The 20,162-nt window shown below is 42.3% G+C and overlaps 2 protein-coding genes across 4 annotated transcripts in view; one reads left to right on the top strand and one right to left on the bottom strand.

The window, feature by feature from the left end:
* Positions 1–20,162, bottom strand: part of nfkb1 (nuclear factor of kappa light polypeptide gene enhancer in B-cells 1) — a 1,201,612-nt gene that overhangs the window by 852,149 nt on the left and 329,301 nt on the right. The gene's annotated exons all lie outside the window — the stretch shown is intronic.
* Positions 12,727–20,162, top strand: part of LOC118492938 (zinc finger protein 239-like) — a 34,591-nt gene continuing 27,155 nt past the window's right edge. For all 3 annotated transcript variants that reach the window (XM_036006609.1, XM_036006614.1, XM_036006615.1), the window contains exon 1: positions 12,727–12,919. In XM_036006609.1, the coding sequence (XP_035862502.1) occupies positions 12,827–12,919 (93 nt within the window). In that variant the 5' untranslated portion in view covers positions 12,727–12,826. The remainder of the gene's footprint in view (positions 12,920–20,162) is intronic.

Below are 20,162 nucleotides of genomic sequence, written 5' to 3'. Positions count from 1 at the left end.
CATGAGTTTCTTTAACGATAAAATTATAACAATTAGAGATACTATTCATCACCTCTTTCCCCCAACCTCTAATGGGTCACCTTTAACTGACAGACTGCTAGAAAGAACGACTAGACCTGACATATACTTAGATTGCTTTTATCCTATAAACCCTCAACAATTAATGCTAAAGGTCTCTTCAGCTAAGCCATCTACCTGTCTCTTGGACCCCATCCCAACGAAGCTACTTAAAGAAGCGTTACCCGTGGTTAACACTTCATTGCTAGATATGATAAATATGTCTTTATTGACAGGTTATGTACCGCAGTCATTTAAAGTAGCTGTGATAAAACCTCTACTGAAAAAACCCACCCTCGATCCTGAGGTCTTAGCCAACTATAGACCTATATCTAACCTTCCCTTTCTCTCCAAGATCCTTGAGAAAGTAGTCGCTAACCAGTTATGTGATTTTCTACATAGCAATAGCTTATTTGAGGACTTTCAGTCAGGATTTAGAATGTATCATAGCACAGAGACGGCACTGGTGAAAATCACTAACGATCTTCTAACTGCATCAGACAAAGGACTTGTCTCCGTACTTGTCTTATTAGATCTTAGTGCTGCATTCGATACTATTGACCATACCATCCTCTTACAGAGATTGGAACATTTAGTTGGCATTAAAGGAATCGCACTAAACTGGTTTAAGTCCTACTTCTCTGATCGATCGCAATTTGTTAATGTTAACAATAAACCCTCCAATTACGCTAAAATTAACCATGGCGTTCCTCAAGGCTAAGTGCTTGGACCAATTCTATTCTCCTTATATATGCTTCCTCTAGGCAATATTATTAGGAAACACTCAATTAACTTTCACTGTTATGCGGATGACACCCAATTATATCTGTCAATCAAGCCAGACGAAACCAGCCAGCTAGCTAAACTTCAAGCTTGCATTAAAGATATAAAATCATGGATGGCCTACAATTTCCTGATGTTAAACTCAAACAAAACCGAAGTTATTGTCCTGGGCTCCAAACCCCTACGAACCTCATTAGCCGAAGATATAATTACTCTGGATGGCATTGCCCTGGCCTCAAGTACTACTGTCAGAAATCTAGGAGTTATTTTTGATCAGGATCTATCCTTTAACGCCCATCTAAAACACACCTCTAGAACAGCCTTTTTTCACCTTCGTAACATTGCCAAAATTAGGAACATCCTGTCTCAAAACGATGCAGAAAAACTAGTCCATGCATTCGTTACTTCCAGGCTGGACTACTGTAATTCCTTATTATCAGGATGCTCAAATAAGTCCGTTAGGACTCTCCAGCTGATCCAGAATGCTGCAGCACGTGTTCTGACAAGAACTAAGAAAAGAGATCATATTTCTCCTGTATTAGCTTCTCTCCATTGGCTTCCTGTAAAATCCAGGATTGAATTTAAAATCCTTCTTCTGACCTATAAAGCTCTAAATGGTCAAGCTCCTTCATATCTTGAGGACCTCTTAGTACCTTATTGTCCCACTAGAGCACTACGCTCCCAGAATGCAGAGTTACTTGTGGTTCCTAGAGTCTCTAAAAGTAGAATGGGAGGCAGAGCCTTCAGCTATCAGGCTCCTCTCCTGTGGAACCATCTCCCAATCTGGGTTCGGGGGGCAGACACCGTCGCTACATTTAAGACTAAACTGAAAACTCTCCTCTTTGATAAAGCTTATAGTTAGGGAGTGATGAGTTGCAGTGAACGCCTAGACCGGCGGGGCAGGGTATATAGCTGCAGACACAGCACCCCTGCTTTTCTCTGCTTCTCTTTACAGTCATCAGATTTACCTATCGTATAATCAATAATATAGTGCCTCTCCTAGTTATGCTGTTATAATTCTAGACTGCCGAGGAAGTTCCTTCTTATGACACGCTCTTTTCTTTTGTTTCCTTTTATGCACATCATGTCTCAGAAGTGCTTGTTACTCACCTAGCTCTGGGGAGTTTACTCCCCAGAGTCCTTATGTTTCTTCTTCACCCAGAACATCGCCTCGGATTAGGGCGACACCAAGACCTGGGTCTTGGGTGCAGCTGTGGCTATGGACCTGCTACACCCTGCTACGCTCTGCGATTCCCTGCAATGCCCGACTACGTCCTGCTGCGTCCACCGCGTCCACCCATGCTCTGCTGTGCCACGCTACATCCTGTACCGTCATAACCCCAACCGTCAGACACCGCCCACCAAGAGTCTGGGTCTGCCGAGGTTTCTTCCTAAAAGGGAGTTTTTCCTCGCCACTGTCGCAATAGCCACTGCTAATGCTTGCTCTTGGGGGAACTATTGGAATTGTTGGGGCTTTATAGAGTGTGGTCTAGACCTACTCTGTCTGTAAAGTGTCTCGAGATAACTCTTGTTATGATTTGATACTATAAATAAAATTGAATTGAATTGAATTGAATTGAATTGGGACCTGCAGGTGGTGGACTGGTGTGCATCCACAGTAGCTGCAGGCATTGTCCTGTGCTGGCAGGTCATAATCCTCACATTCTTCACACTTCAGGCACCTACCCTTCTGCTCACCACATTTATCCTTCATTTCCTTCTTTCTTGCATTGTAAAATAAAGGCCAGCTGCTGTGGCTTTCGAGTGGAGAGACTGAGGGTCCTCTAGAGGGCACTAGCAACGATTTTAGAGCAAATGTGATTTCTGGCGCCAATACGTACTCTTCAAATATCCTTTCGGTCCCAGTGATTTGAAATTTTGCAAACGACAGCCTTTTCAAGGCATTTGAGAAGGAAGGAGTGGTAGCATGCAAGCTCCCAAATTGACGCTCGTCTGAGAAATGGAGTTTTGGATAATGTTCAGCTTTGGCAGCTTTATCTACAGTATATGCTAAAATATACAATGACTGAGGAAGCCTAGTGACCAGTCCATAGCAACCAGTTCATGTAGATAGATCTTTATTGTCATTGTATGCGATGCAACGAAATTCTGTTGGAGCAATCCTCTCCAAATAGCAGCATAGAGTAAAAAAATAAAGATAACATTAAACACAACATTCTCAATAAATAGATAAAAACAGCTAAAAACAGTGAACACAGCAGTTATTGCACAGAGTCCGATTGCACTGAGGGGGTAGGAGGGGGGTAAGAGATGTGTGTATTTTTATTTATGTATTTTGTTTATGTTTGTATGTGTGTATGATTTCTATAATATGTTCACAGCTCTGGGGAAGAAGCTGTTCCGGAGTCTGTCTGTGCGTGTGCTGGGGGTTCTCAGTCTGCCTGAGGGGAGGGGGGTGAACAGGGAGTGTCCGGGGTGTGAGGTGTCCTACCTGATGTTTGTGGCCCGTGTGAGAAGACGGCTTGAGTATAGTTCACTCAGGTTTGGTAGGGGGGTGGCAATTATTCTCTCAGCCGTCTTAACAACCCGCAGCAGGTCCTTTCTTTCTGCTGCTGTGTAGCTGGAGCGCCACACGGTGCAGCAGTATGTCAGGGTGCAGCGATAAAAACGGGTCAGGAGTTCCTGAGGGAGCCCATTGCGCTTCAGGGTCCTCAGGAAGAACATCTTCTGCTGGGCTTTTTTAATGATATGGAGGAACGTGAAGCTTGCCACCCTCTCCACCTCCTTCCCGTTGATACACAGTCCGTTGTGGTTTATTTTGTTCCTTCTGTAGTCAATTATTATTTCTTTTGTCTTCTTGGTGTTGATGTTGAGGTCGTTGTCCGTGCACCAAGCTGACAGGGTCTGGACCTCTTTCCTGTAGACTGTTTCATTGTTGTCTGATATGAGTCCCACTATGGTTGTGTCATCAGCAAATTTGATGAGGGTGTTGGAGTTGTGGGAGGAGGTGCAGTCGTGGGTGAAGAGTGAGTAGGACTGAGGACACAGCCCTGGGGGACGCCGGTGTTAAGGATAATGCTAGAGGAGGTGTGATGGCTGATCCTGACACGCTGGGGTCTATTGGTGAGGAAGTCTTTGATCCACTGGCAGAGAAGGTCTCCCAGACCCAGTGTTTGTAGTTTGTTAATCAATTTGTCCGGGTTGATGGAGTTGAATGAAGAGCTGTAGTCAATAAATAGCATCCTAACATAGCTGTTGGGGGTTTCCAGGTGTGTGATGGCTGTGTGCAGTGCTACGGAGATGGCGTCATCAGTGGATCTGTTGGTCCTGTATGCAAATTGATGTTGAATTCCTTATTACCCAGTGTGCTTTGTTGAATGGTCTCAAAGTTTTATTGTTTTATTTCATGTGAATACTAGTTTACTAGAGGAGGAACTTAGTATTTGAAGTAATGCAGTAATGCATGAGGTGTGCATTTAGTTTCCATGCTTATTGTGTTTCCACAACGTTAGTGAGTAAATCTACTGAAATGGCCACCACACCATAACAATGTTAGTGAGTTAATCTAACTAACTAATCTAACTGTTACGGCCGAGGCTCTGACCCAAAACACAGAGAATCACACGCAGACACAGTGGAACAATTATAAACGTTTTAATGAACGTCTGGTACTTACAGCAGCCAAGGACAACTAGAGCTGAGCTGGAGGACTTCGACAGGACAGCGGCTGAATCGGGCAGACAGTGGAGCGTCCAAACTCTCCTCCTAATGGATCCGAGCAGGGAGGTTGTGAGGTCTGAGTGGGGTAGAGCTGGCGGAACAGCAGGCAACGGCAGCAGGTCTGAGGCGTAGGTCTGAACAAAGAGGCAGGAAGTTAAACACAGCACAAGGAAAACGAGAACAAGACAGAACTAGGATTGGTAAGGTTTTCTCTGGGATCCAAGTTACCACATTGGTAGGTGCAACGATCTGGCGCCGAAGATGAGCTCTGTCCGGGTCTATATACTGCAGCAGTAGTTAGTGGGATCAACATCAGCTGAGCAGGTTGAGATTGGCGGAATAACCAGCAGTTGTGCAGGTCGGTAGATCGGCCGGCCACGCCCCTTGACTTACTTTCAGGCCGCGCCAGCAACAACACACAAACAGACACAACAGGGAAGAGGGGAGAGACACACACAGGACGGGAGAGAACAGCTGCCCCCATAACAATAACAGAGGAGTGTGATGTGTAAGATGAGAAAGCAGAGGTTAAGTCATGTATGTCATGATTGTAAAAAAACAGTGGCTGTCACAGACCATGGTAAAGTTGGTTTTATATTGGGAGGTCAAGCTGCATAATAGATTTTTTGAATGTGTCGAATATCCAACGTTCACTATAAAACCAACTTTACCACGGTCTGTCACAGCAAGTCTGCCGGTGTAGCAGCCCTGCATCCTGGCAAAGACTGGAGCTTACACACTGCCTGTGTGATACGCGCGTCGTGCCTGCTAGAAATAGAACCGACGCCTATTTTTCACGAGAGACGCCAGCGTGTTGGAAGCGTTTCCAGGCAAAATAGAATATGAAAATATGTTTATATGTCATTTAGACACAGATGCATATATATAAATGACATCTTGATGTTTGAAAGTCTCGAGGTTTTGACATCAATGTAGGCTAGATATAAATGTAAAAAAAAATGTCAGAGAAAAGATTTTCAAATATAGTAGTATAGTATAGTCATACAGAACGAAATATTCTGTAACATATTTTACAGTCAATACTGCCGACGTTGTCTTGCTTTAATCAGATCAGTAGCTATATATTAATGTTTAACAACTCTCTCCCCTCTGGTGAATTCTTAACAGAAGAAGGGCTGCAATGGCTTTTCTTCTGTCAACAACTCCAACTGAAAAAGAACAAATAGCGTTTTGATTTTCCATAGTAACATATGTATGTAGCCGATATATAAAGGGGAGGAGAGGCTACAATAACAACGTAGTGTGTGTTCTGAGTGACGGTCCAACATCAGAGAGGCTCTATAGGCTCTTTACAGCTACACTAAGTTGTTATAAACAGACAGACCACCATTTCTCAGAGTTTGAATGTGTCGGCGCTACGTCCTGAGATCAGCCCTCCCTGTACCTAGCTGAGACGCAACAGAAACGCCACGCTCACGCCACGCATCCAGTGTGTAACCGGCCTTATATCAATCCACCTGATCGCTGAGGTGCTGCAGGTGTGCCTGACCAATCAGATGGAGAGGGCGGTACCTGGGTCAGGACACAAGAGAGCAGAGGAAAAGCACACACATAGTTTATTTAACACCAGGTGTAATGATTTAAAATGCCCACTAGACAGCGCTGTGCACCCTCCCATGGTTATATTGAAACATTTATAACACTGTTGAGTCAAACATTTGAAGGAAAAGTTACACACTGGAACAACTTTCATAACACCTTGTTTACAGTGTGAGTTGTGCCGTTTCACTTCAACACACGACAGATAACTGGCAAACAGTTTTCAGGTATGCTAACCTATTCACATATGCTTTTCTATATATTATTGTCATTTTAAATGTTGGCAATTGCAGAATATCTGTTATCGATTATCATCAGTATGAGCTACAACAAACAGATAATTATGGTCTGTTGTGCTTATTGGCCCAGAAATTAAATATTGGTACACCTCCTCATTTATTCATCTAGTTACTTTTTAGTTTACTTTCATACTATGCTGGGTGGATACATGAGTACAAAGCAACAGTAAACATTTTATTATAAAGCAGGTTGAGGTGCTTTATAAATACTATGAAAGTATCAAAATGCTCAATCTACAGAGAAATACACACAACCCTTATTCAGAGACAGAGAATGCAGATGCAGAAGATCTGGAAACGCTGACCAACCAGAGCACGTGAGGTCAGTGATATGTAAAATGCGATGCCGCCTCTGGTCATCAGGACTTCAGATTGTAGTCTAGACACACCTTTGCTCTCCAGGATGTTGACTATCTGGAAAACAGTCAAACAATCATATCATGTGATGAGTGCAGGGTTCGTATATCAAGTTTCCTCCATTTCCCATCCCCCAATCAAGTGCTGTCCACTGGGTATTGTATAGTTGGGGTATGTGAGCCTTCCTTCTTCAAGACCCCTTTTCACTCTATACAAATCTCCCATTTGACCACCTAAGATGCTACACTGATGCTTAATGCCACCTGTCAAGCACAGTGGAGGCAGCGTGAGGATCTTGTGGACCATCAGATTACCTAGAAAAGGTGACCATCTTACCTCTGGATACATGACATCCACCACAAAGTCTGTATAATCAGACTATTTTATGATGTAATTATTTTGCTGTCTACTCCTGCTGTTCCCTTCACGCTGTATACACGTTATCACGTCATGTGCTGTGCACCTAGCTAGCAGCCAACATGTCCCTGAAGCTAAACTATGTCCTAGCTATGAAGCTGGTGTCACAAAGGATGTCGTGATGTGCATTAACTTAACATCTACTTGACAACTTAAATCAAGAAGGCTTTCAGAGGAATGCTTTCTTACATTACAGTGTAGTGCTAAGCTAATTGTATAACACGTGCCTCAGTATAAGTAGTTAGATCTATCAAAAACACATTTCACAAACACATTTTTTTTGCAATTAAAATTAAGCTTTTATATTCTGTGTTAAAAGCTTAATTTTTTATTTTTATTTTTTTTTACTTGCCGACATAATTGCCTCTTCTACTGTCCTTCTCTTCTCTTCTGCGGCGTAATCCTAACGAAGTCCAGAAACTTTCCCTCGCCAAGTGCCCGGAGATAAAGCTGCGTGACGTGAACAAAATAAAATGGCTGACTTGGACGTGGGCCTTCCCGCAGGCTGCAGCAAGATGCTCCTCCCATTTAGTGCTGTCAAACTTAACGTGTTGTATGACTTCTGTTAGGTTAATTTGAACGATTAAACACGTTAGAAATGAATCGCGGGTTGACCGTGATTTCACTCCGCTGTATGTGAGAGGTTGTAGTGAGCTCACTTCTGCTGCTACGATGAAGACTATGGTACTGAATTAAACGGGATCATCAGGCATGCATTGGTACACTCTAAACGTGCTAACAAACAGGGAAGGGGGCTAAATAATTCACCAAATGTAACCAAAAGTTTAACCAAAAAATCCTAGCTTGCACTTTCTGTCTGTCCTCCATCAGAGTGCAGTTTCTCCTCGTCTTTCATATTTGTGTTTACTGTTGTGGAACTGAAGACCTGCTGGTTGTTGGTGACAGCTTCACAGATAAAATTGATAGGGCCTAGTCATTTTCATCATTTCACAGCCTTAATATGACTCAAAAGTGTAATATGACATTGACAAAATATTAAATAGGTTATTCAATGCTAATTCTTTAACACAAAGCAACACATATTTTGTTATCAATAATAGCTAATGACCTATCTTTAAAATAATTTGAATTTGAAGATAGTTAGGTATATATATCCCCCATGTGCAGGTACAGTAAGTAGCCTACTTTATCTCTGAAAGGGTTGTCAGTAATACTCTGTACGGTTTTATAATTACAAGTTTGTGTAATTTGGGGTTTCTGTAGCCAGTGACATCTCATTATTTGCATTTTATTTTCAATGCAGATGTAATGGCATTGGTACATTTTTTGTTTTTATTTGAAGGCTGAGGCTTCATTAATAAACACAACCCCAGTTATCATCATTGATTGTGAGATGTTACTTGCTGTGAATACCTTGTCTGATAGGCTAGAGTATTGTGACATAGTATCAGGACTTCCTGGCTGGTGTCTGTCGCGCACGGCTAGGGGCAGATGGCCGGATGATGGGCCAATTTGGGAGAAAGTCCAGGGCTGTTATTAAGCCCCAGTCCGTCCCTGTTGTGACACAATAAACATGCAGCAGTGTAGCCAATGGTTTACTTTTACTCCATACACACTAATTGTCTGCTTCATGGCTGGTGATAATTTCACATTTTAGCATATTAGAAATAATCTCTGGTTCTAAGTTAAGGCTTCCCTAGCTGTCTGCTTTCTTTCACTGTTGCAGTCCAAAGATAAGTGATTGGCCAGATCTCCACAGCGCTGTGTCAGCGATAGAGTACCAGTGTATGTCCATTTTAGTTTCTAGCTTGCATGTAAGTTAGATGGCACCAACATTTGGTCTAATCATAACTGGCCTGGCAACCCAAAGGTCAGGGTTTTGCTTCCAGATTTGTGTGCATGGTAACTTATGATGGGGGGGTCTGGGGGTCCTCCCCCTGAAAGATTTGAGCATTTAACACCTCATTCTGGTGAATTTTTATGCCCCTATTTCTACCTTTTTCTGAATCAATGTATGCTGAAAATATCTTTATGTAAAGGGAAACATAATACAATCCAAATATAAAAACATAATGGAATATATTACAGTAAGGCTCTCAGACATTCTGTATTGCTATTTATTCTCCTTTGGATCAACTTTTCTAATTCTATCTGAGTCAGCACACATGTAGCCTAGCATCATTAACTCCTCCTTTCTCTTTTACGTCTTTTGTTGAGGAAGTAACCTCCTTAAATGTGCACATGACAATTATTCACCTCAATGATACATTATTCATTTTAATTTATTTATTAATAAACCCCTGGACTTTTCTAACTTTTTTAACCCTGTGTTTGATGTGTGTCTCTGTTGTTACTCTTGCAGCAATTTCTCTCTGTCCAAAACGAATTTCTCCTTAGGGAGACTAATAAAGAGACTTTGACTTTGACTGTAATATTTGAGAAAAATAAAGTTATAATAGGCTATTACAAGAATAAAGTCACTATATTTCAGAAAATAATCCACCTGCACCATAGCCTGCTGTGCATTACGTGATATCTCTGCTGAGACGGTAGATCTCAGACCGTCTGACAGACTCAGAGCCCCGTCTGGGTCTCTGGTCTCTGAATGAGACAACGTTTAGAGAAGTAGCTGTACGCTGCTCTACATCGGAGGTGGAAACCCGAAACTATACGGCAGAAATACACGGAGCACAAACGGGACACATCTGCTGCAGCATGTCCACAGCAGAGCTCGTCCTTTATAACCTGAAGCTGCACAGACCAGGGAAGCCGCGCTGCAGCAGCTCCGTGGTCACATGGAATTGTTAATCCAGCCCTGCCCTTAGTTATTTTTCTGAGTGGGACCATAAATTAGACAGGGCCCAGAGTTTTCTTCAAGGAAGAGAGCGAGAGGTAAGCTCCAGCTCATCCACACCACGTCAACAGTTCCTCGAGTGGCCACTTGAGGCCAGTCAATCCCCGTACACCCCCATGTTATAACATCCAAACTTCACAGCACAAATCAACAGTTTACAGCCTGGTACCACAACAGTTTGGGTCTCTATATGTAATGTCACCATTCATGAGTTCCCTGAGCAGCTCCTTCACCCTCAGTGCTACCACAGCTCCTTCATTCCAGCAGCAGTCAGACTCTTCAATACATCATCATAATGTAGCACTGCTAGCTGGTTCTGCAACATGAGCATCACTGGACAATATTCTGCACTATGAATATTTATTTATTTATTACTCTCTGTTACCTTCAACTGTGCAATATGTCATATCTATTCATCTGTATATCTGTGTTTAAATACTGTCTGTTTATATAAGGGTGGTTATTGTGTAGATATGTTTATTTTATTACTATTATTATTATTATAAAAAATTCTATTTTTTTCTATTTCTTATACTTTATGTATATTTTTTCTCCTATGTCTACTTAATGTGTATTTGTGTTAATTTTCTTTGTGTGTAAATTCAGATTCTTCTGAGCTGCTGTAACACAGGGATTTCCGCAGTTTGGGATTAATAAAGTCTATTTTATCTTATGGTATGTTATGACAACTGTACTGGGGATTACTTTTTATATAACCCATCTGTTTAAATGATGTTAAGGCTTAAAGCTGCGTACTGTTACTGTAACCAGGTTCTAATTAACCTCCAACATTTACCTGCAAAAACACCTCAAGGTCTGGGATCACTACTCCAATACTTTTAGTAATGTCCTGGTTCCAGGGATAAAGATAAGATAGATATCAAATGCACTGACACTTAATACTAATTTGTCTTTGGCTGTAGATGATTATTGACTTCACACAGAGAATGAAAACACAAACACACAGTAACTCTTCTTGAGAAAATAGTATTATTGAAAATGTCCAACAACATATATTACACTCCCATTCCCTACCCCAAAATACATTCATCAACAAAATATGTTCTGGCCAGAAACCACATTTTTAAGTTTTGCTGCAGCAATAGTCTCTTTAATTTAGTTAACCAAGTACCTGTTTGAGCTCAGTCTAAAAGAAAACTGTCTCCGACACGATCCTCCAAATCCACAGGAGGGAAAGACCTTACTGGTGAGATAGTAGAAATGGAAATCCAAACTCAGGCCTGAAGTTCAGAGTCCAGCCCGCTGTCCACCACGCTCTCTCCTGCTACGGCTAGCAGAGTGGAAACACACCGCTCCTCCGTCACACTGCGCTGTCTCTCACAGTCCACCACACAGTCCCACAGTACAGCTATGTCTACGTCAACAGATACAAGTTTTCAGACACCACCATCAAAAGAAAGAAAAATCAATCACTTTTCAGGACGTAAGAAATGCAACTGCAGCAACGGTTGCATTTCTTACATTGTTTCCGAATTCATGGCGTAGATGAAAAAATGATGTTGATATTTCATCAGGCAGTCCTGGAGAGCCCGGTCAGGTACGGTATCACAGCTTGGTTTGGCAACCTCCCCGTGCAGTCGAAAACTAAACGGTTAGGATTGATTCACACTGCATGGAAGATCACTGGTGTTAAAGAGCTCTTATCCACGCAGAGGATTTATGAACAGGCTTCTTTGAGACAAGCAAATAGAATAGTTGGCGACACGTCTCACGTTCTGCACGCAGAACATGATCTGCTGCCATCCGGTAGGAGGGCTAGAGTTCCTCGCTGCAGACCTAACCGTTTCAAAAACTCATTTATCCCAGTCTCTATTAAGCTCCTAAATAGCCGCAAGTAAAAGGCAGAACAGGCCTGCATGACGATGGAGATATGTAATTGTTGTATTTGTGATCTCTCTTTTTTAATTTATTTATTTTGAGTAATGTTTAACCAGTGTATTGCATGAGACCATGTTGGGTGTTTATACACCATCAGGACCATAGTACGCTCTGTGGTATGGTATTGTACAGGATTGTTGTCTGTACATGCTGTCTGTGTCTATTTGTTTTTACTATGGCTGCAGCATGGGTTGAGTGCCCAAGACAAATTTCCCACGATGTGGGACAATAACGTTAATCTTGATCTTGGATGTTATTTCCTTTTTCTTTCAGAGCTAATGTTGGCCGTTTCTCCCTCTGTAACAGGCTAAGGAAAGAACGCCACCTAGTGGGCATTACCGCAAAGTGTTTGCCACTGCTGAAAAGTGTTGAGAATTAAAATGACTCGATTAAAATAAAGTGGCATAACCTCAGCTATTTGTGTCTGATTAATAAGTGAAAATAGAAAACTCATACTTTGTGTTTTTTACTCATGTATTATATCTGAAGGAATATTTTAGCTTCAGTTCTAATTAGCTTGGATGAATGTACAAAATGTCCTATTATGATGACAAATATTGATCACATAATCATATCATCCCTGCTTAAAACTTTAAACACAACCAGCCAGTTTGGGGTGGTTTACATTACCATCTACACAAGATAAGGTATTTTGGTTTGGAGACCTGCAGTTTAAATGTAACCAAGTATCCTGTATCATAAATACATGTCTGGTGTTTGTAACGAAGAAAACCGCTTCAAAATAGGTTCAATATTGAGTGAGAAATGATGATTTTAATATTGGATAAACCTCCTGCCTCCATAGACACACATGCATTAGGAGGCGGGCTACTCCGATATCGCGAGAACACGAAGGCTCCGCGAGATTTGTAGTGTCCCGAACCCGGAGTGAGTGAGCAGTCCCAGTGGAGAGCTGCTGGATTTCAGAGACCAGGACCAGGACCAGAACCAGAGCGGAATGGAGGAGGAGCAGCAGAAGCCGGAGCAGCGGAGCAACAAGGTCCCCAGAAGAGCAGCAGCAGGCTCGGCCTCTGATAGCAGCGGTGTTCAGGTCAGTGTTAGGACACAACAAGCACACTGAAGACACAAGATGGCCGACTCTCATGGAAACAACATGGGGCTCTGTGTGCATTAGCACACATGCTTCTCTCTGTGTGAAAAGGGGCCATAGGCGTAAAAAGAGGTTTTTAAAAGTCTCGGTGTGTTCAGCTCTCAGTCCGTTTGGAGCTTCTAACTCAATCTCTGGGCTTAGTTTAGTTTCTAGTTGATATCTGCTCTGGTTTACATTTCGGCTCCGTTTATAGGAGTCTTGTTAAGTTACTGCTGATGAAGAGCAACATTTCCTTATGTTCCTCTACAAAATAAAAGCATGTATGTAACAAAGTAACCGGGGGCTTTTATTGTGAAGAATATATAGGAAGTTAAACCGTTTTACTACTTTGTGAATCAGAATCAATCAGAAGATTTATTGTCATTGTGCAAAATGAACAAGGACATTTTTAGCAGCAGTTTTATAAATCTAAAAGACAAGAAATAAATTGTATAACAAATTTAGAAACAAATATACAAAATGTATATACACACACTGAACTTGAATAAATATATACACAAAAATAGAAAGAAATATACACACTAAAAGTACTGGTTATTGCACATGGTGTGTGTGTGTGTGTGTGTGTGTGTGTGTGTGTGTAGTGTGGTGATGGCTTGTGGAAAGAAGCTGTTCCTGAGTCTGTTTGTCCTGGTCTTGATTGTCCTGTAGCGCCAGGTCAAATGGGGGGGGGGGCAGGATGGGAGCAGTCTGTGATGGCCTTAGCTCTGCTGAGGCAGCGGGATGCAGGGGCGGATCTAGAAAAATATTTATGGGGTGGCGAGAGAGGGGCAAGAATTTTTGAGGGGTGGCAACATATGGCAGACTGAATTAAATCAGTTATCACCGTTTGATGAGAAATAGTCTGTACACACTACAAAAGGGAACAGGCTGCCATTTACACACTCAGACAAACTTCATCTCATGCAATCAATGTCCTGCATTTAAGGTTTGATGTGAAACAGTTCATATTAGGAATAAGTGACCATACAATGTGATCTCACTTAATAGGAGATAGAAGTATGATAGAAGTATTATCACAGGAAAGGCATTAAGGTAAGACACAGGTGATGAGTGGCAGATGGGTGAGAGGGGAAGCAAACAGTTTTTGACTGCAGTTGGACATTGGAGATTTGCGCTCATAAATTGTCAAATTGTCTGTAACTTTTAATTCGTTGCTGCCAACTGGGGTGGCAAGGCTTTCTTTTAGGGTGGCATTTGCCACCCTATGCCACCCCAGTAGATCTGCCCCTGGCGGGATGAATGGATATCCTTCAGGGAGGGGGGGGGCAGCTGATGATCCTCTGAGCGGTGTTGACCACTTCTTCCGTTCTGCGTCAGTGCAGTGGGCATCACCCTTCAGAATCCCGTCTATCTTCCAAAATGCAACGCTCGTATCCAAATGAATAGAGTTGTGAAGTTGTCATTAGCTTCACTGCTGTTAGCCACCTCCATGGAGCCACAGGGACTTGCTGGAACATAGAGCACTCTAAGGCCAGTTACACTCTGGAGGCGTGGTGTGAGCGTGTCAGCCGCGTGGCGTGTCAGCCGCGTGGCGTGTCCGTTTATATTTCGGCTCCCATGTTAACAGGTAAGAGCTTACACACTGCCTGCCTGAGACGCGTGCCTGCTAGAAATAGAACCGACGCCTATTTTTCACGCGAGACGCGAGTGTGTTGGAAACGTTTCCAGACAAAATAGAATAGGAAAAGATGTTTATATGTCATTTAGACACGAATGCATATTAATAAATGACATCTTGATGTTTGAAAGTCTCGAGGTTTTGACATCAATGTAGATATAAATGTAATAAAACATTTCAGAGAAAAGATTTTCAAATATTTCACCTGTCATACAGAACAAAATATTCTGTAACATATTTTACAGTCAATACTGCCGACGTTGTCTTGCTTTAATCAGATCAGTAGCTATATATTAATGTTTAACAACTCTCTCCCTTCTCCCCTTCTGTCAACAACTTGAACTGAAAAAGAACAAATAGCGTTTTAATTTTCCATAGCAACATATGTATGTAGCATATATATATATATATATATATATATATATATATATATATATATATATATATAATATATATAAATATATAAATAAATAAATAAATAAATAAAGAAAGAAAGGGGAGGAGAGGCTACAATAACAACGTAGTGTGTGTTCTGAGTGACGGTCCAACATCAGAGGCTCTATAGGCTCTTTAGAGCTACACTAAGTTGGTATAAACAGACAGCCCACTTCCCTGTACCTAGCAGCAGCAGGAGCAGCGTAAGGCATGGATACCCGACCCGAGCCCGACGGTACCCGACGGGCCAGGCCGGGTTCGGACAGATATTTAGAAATGATGGTCGGGTTCGGGCCGGGCTCGGTCACATCAGCGCGATAATGCATTTGTTGTAAAATGGTGCGGCTCCTTTAAGAGAGCTCAGTGTGTGTGTGTGTGTGTGTGTGTGTGTGTGTGTGTAAAGTGGGCAGAAGAGAGATAGAGGAAGAGGAAGCAGACGTGTAGATGCGACCGAGCAGAGTTGGTGGAACAAGTTTAAGTTCTGTACACTGTGTGTGTGTGTGTGTGTGTGTGTGTGTGTGTGTGTGTGTGTGCGCGGTGTCTGAGATAAACTCCAGACTGAAAGCCAAGTTCATTCATCGTCTCACCAGAAACAGGATTTTAACCCCGACGTTATATACCGTCGGCCCTGGAGGTAACCAGTCTCTCCTGGTTTTCTGATCACGGTCGGAATCGAAGCGATCAGGAAAGGTTAACACGTTGAACATTTTAAATTAAACAGCTGATTAACGTGAGCTTGTTCCCCCGTGTGATCTGATGACCTCATCTGTTGACATTTCTGAATGTCTTCCAGCTGCTTAATAAAAGCTTTCACACAAACAAACGTACATGTGTCATTAGTATGAGAAAAAAAAAACAACGAGATTTTAGCTGTGTCAGGCTTGGACATAAATATCATAATGCCTGACGGGCTCGGGCCGGGTTCGGTCACGGCTCTGACGGGCTCGGGCCGGGTTCGGGCGGAAAAATTTGGCCCGATCCAGGCTCTAGAGCAGCACCGCGTCAGACACGCTTCTGGTGTGTAGGACACAGAGAAATCCACGCAGCCGCCACGCTTCTGAGACACAACAGAAACGCCACGCTCGCGCCACGCAGCCAGTGTGTAACCGGCCTAAAGCAGTGTTTCCCACAGATTCAGGAGCAATTTGTGACCGGGGGTGTGGGGGTGTTATCAAAAAGTGAGGAGGACACCCTGTTGTTACTGTCCTCCTCTCCTTCTTCAATGCCTAATCGTTGAGCATCATGCCTAACAGGCTACCTAAACAATCTATCTCTTTCTCTCCCTGAGCCTGTCTTTCACTGGTTGAAGTCTGAAAATATTGTCAACAGATTAATAACATAAGTAATTCCACTGGTGGGACTGTTGAGCTCTGTTTCAGACTGATACCTCCGGTTCAGGCTGGTCCTCATCCTCAACACGGGCCTTTTTCAGTCGCCGAAAATACTTTTCAATACTCATCTGGATTGAAGCAGCAAACATTCAGTGTCAGAGTAAAAAATGACATAACATTATTTATAATAAGTTTATTTGATTCACAGCTGCTACATATAGTGTTTTGACCTCGACAACCCAACTGCATTTTACCGCTAACTTGGGACTAGTTAACTTTCTAAAGCAGGCGCAGTCTCTTGTTAGCTGAGAGTCAGGTCGGGACTAAAATATTAACACACTGACTAAAATATTAACACACTGACTAAAATATTAACACACTGACTAACACACTGACTAAAATATTAACACACTGACTAACACACTGACTAAAATATTAACACACTGACTAACACACTGACTAAAATATTAACACACTGACAGTGTGTTATTCAGAGTGATTGTTTAAAGTTGTTCACGAGATACCAACCTTTGTAAACGTGTGAATTCTGCCAGCTGTCTTCTCTAGTTTTCATGGATAGCCTACAGACGCTGTATGCACGGAGGTGTGTGTGTGTGTGTGTGTGTGTGTGTGTGTGTGTGTGTGTGTGTGTGTGTGTGTGTGTGTGTGTGTGTGTGTGTGGTGAAAATGCAGCTGAACGAATATGCTGCATGTTTTAAATAGTGTTAAAAAATGTAATAACGAAATGCGATATGTGGCGGCCGGTGTTGATTGTGTAGCGCCATGCATTAGTCTGTGTGTGAGAAACACTGCTACGGGTGTTTACCTTTCATTTGATGGTGTTTGCTTGCTTCACCGTTGCCATCCTATAGAACGACATTAAACACACCATCTAGTTCCTGAGTGCTTGAAGGCACCGTCCTCACGCTGCTGCTGCTGCTGTAACACGAGTGCTGTACAAAAACCTAATTATAGTTCTCCTCAAACTTTTAATCACTGGGATCCCGTCAACCTTGAAATAAACACTTTTTTTTCCCGATGCCTTTTTTCACAGTTTGTTTTTGCTTTTTCCAACGTTTGAAATTGTTAATTTTTTCTTCTACACATTTTCAGCGCTTATTTCTACGTCCCATATTTTCTGATATAAAACAAAAATTGAAAACGGGTCAATGTGACCCCAAGTCAACACAAGGGTTAATTTGTATTATTTCTTCCCCCAGCTCATAAAATAAATTTGGGTCGCACATAAATTGACAGGGTCGGTCAGAAACCGGAACCAAAGCAAAAAGAAATGTTATTCCTCATGCTCTTCAGCGTTGGGATAGTGCTGTGGAGTGGATTCAGTCATTGTCCAACATGTTGAGCAGGTTGTTCAGGGTCCTTTTATCTGATATTGAAGTGATGAACTCCAGTTCAGAGCCAGCTCTCCTTACAGCCCGTCCAGTCGGCCAGCATCCCTCTTCTTACTGCTTCCTCCCCAGCATCCCACAGATAGAAGAGGACGCTGGGAGGAACTGGGCTCTGTCTCCTCAGCTCTGGGGGCCTCTGCTGGAGATAACTGGTATTGTCTGACCTTTTCTGTTTTGGCATTCCAAAGTGTAAAACAGCAATTCCAGTTCCTTGTTAATCTTTTCCAAGTTGATGTGGAACAAAGTCTCTGCAGCAATGTTAAGAGCTTAAGTCTTAAGTCTGATTCCATGCCATTAGATGGCTGAGAAGCAGCACTCCACACACAGATCAGAGCTCCTTAAAACATTTGCTTTTGCCACTGATGCAGCTATATGGACTTGAAGCTGAAGTAGTTCTTTCCGTTGTCTTGACTTCTCTTCCTGTTCCTCCAGAGCATGCTCTTCTTTCAGCAGACTGTGACGGCGATCAGAGCAGCTGTTTGAGCCTCTGCTCTGAGACGGGCAGATGAAGTGCTGGACACGTTTGATGTTGAACCTTGTTTTTTGCTGCTTAGGTTTGATCTACTGTCACATGACAACATGTCATCCTGGTCATCATGATGAGAAGATGGATGCTCTTGTTCCTTCTTCACATCCTCATGAATCCCACTTTGTTTCACTGCCAGAGCTTCCTGGTGCCTCTCAACATCATGAGTTAGCTTTGAAAGAGGCCTGCTGCTTTCTGGAAACCCCACTTTAACATCCTCAATAAGTCCTTGATTGGAGTCAGTGCTGCTTATGAACCATTTAGTTGTTCTTGTTCATCAGATGGGATTAAAGGCAGTAGAGATGTGATCAATGCAGGGGCATCTTCAGACAGCTGCAGCAGGGCTCCGTTTCAGGAAGCAGGTTTAGTGAAAACTCTGAGTTAGTTAACCCTGAGATGAGGGAAACTCTGGGTTTTCTCTTTCAGAAAGAGAGGGAACTTCACCTCAGAGTCAGTTACTATGGTAACTGAGTCTGTGAACCTAACCTGAGTCTGACCTCCTCCCTCTGACACTGTGTCAGAGGGAGGAGACTGAGAGAAACTCTGGGTTTCTTCTCTCTCATTTCCTCATTTCCTCATTCATTCATTCATTCATTCATTCATTCAGTCTGTATCAGGCGCATTTTAATGCAGTTTGTTATCTGCATGAATAAAAACTTAATAAAACTTATTGTTAGACGGATGATAAAACGTGTTTTTCTCCAACATGTCTTTTAGTCGACGATCCGTTGATGAAGAAGCTGTTTTACTTCACAGAGAGTTACGTCAGGAGATGATATTGAGTCCTGACTAAATGGATTTTCATTTCTACATTTGTTCACAGTCCATCAGATATGTAGATACTTTATCTGTCCTCATATCACTAACATCCACCATCGTGGACATGCTTTAACATCCCAGCAGATTCTTTGTGTCGCATTACGTTTTTTACAAACAGCATTTATCTTTATTGGTGATGATCATACTGTAATAGTGAAGAAGCCACGTAGCCGTCAGAGAAGTGGGACTCGCTCTGAAACCTTTTTTAAATGTTTTTTGTAGTGTTCCCTGGACACAAACCAGTGAGAGCCATTAAAAAGAAATAAATGATTATAAATTATAGTTCTGTTAATGATCATGGTGCTGCAGCCTCAGAATGGGATATAGTAGTATCTTACTTTTTCACCCGCAGGATTGCACCCAAATGAAATTATAGGTGTAATACAATTCCAGTTTTCACCAGTAATATTATAAGTTAACTGTGATTAAATATGAAATTAATACACAGTTAATGCTTACACATTGACTCGAGCAGCAACTTTCTCCCACACCAATTCTCTCTCTGTTGCAGCAGCAGCCTCTGTCTTGCTTTTTTAACTAAATACATGTTCAAACTCGTTGTTTGTGACATGAGTATTTCCGCTGACCAGTTTGTTTGTGGTTGTTACCATGGTGAATCGTAGTATCATGGCTCCATTCATGCTGCCTTTTTATTGTGGTGGTGCACGCACATGAACATACTCTGAGTAGATTGAACTCATATCAGCTGTTCTGGAACCGAAAACTCAGTTTCCATCTGAGGGTAAATCTACCTAGACATCAGGGTCAGACTCAGAGTTTGGTAAACCTCCTTCCTGAAACGGACCCCTGAACATCAAACTGTGCTTTAACTTGTGAAGCATTTCTATCATCTCTTTTATCAACCCTTGATCCACTCATTTTGTACATGCAGACGGATGCAAATGATCATCACGGTATGAATCCAACATAAAGCCAACAACATCAATAGCCACAGCAATCCCATGCAGGCACGATACTAATAACCACCACGCTGAAGCCACAACACACGCCAGCCAGCTGTCCTCTCCAAACACAGCAGACA

Source organism: Sander lucioperca, chromosome 1 (genome assembly GCF_008315115.2).
Source record: "Sander lucioperca isolate FBNREF2018 chromosome 1, SLUC_FBN_1.2, whole genome shotgun sequence".
Lineage (NCBI taxonomy): Eukaryota > Metazoa > Chordata > Actinopteri > Perciformes > Percidae > Sander > Sander lucioperca.
The sequence above is the reverse complement of the archived record's forward strand: the minus strand, read 5'-3'. Positions and strand labels throughout refer to the sequence as shown.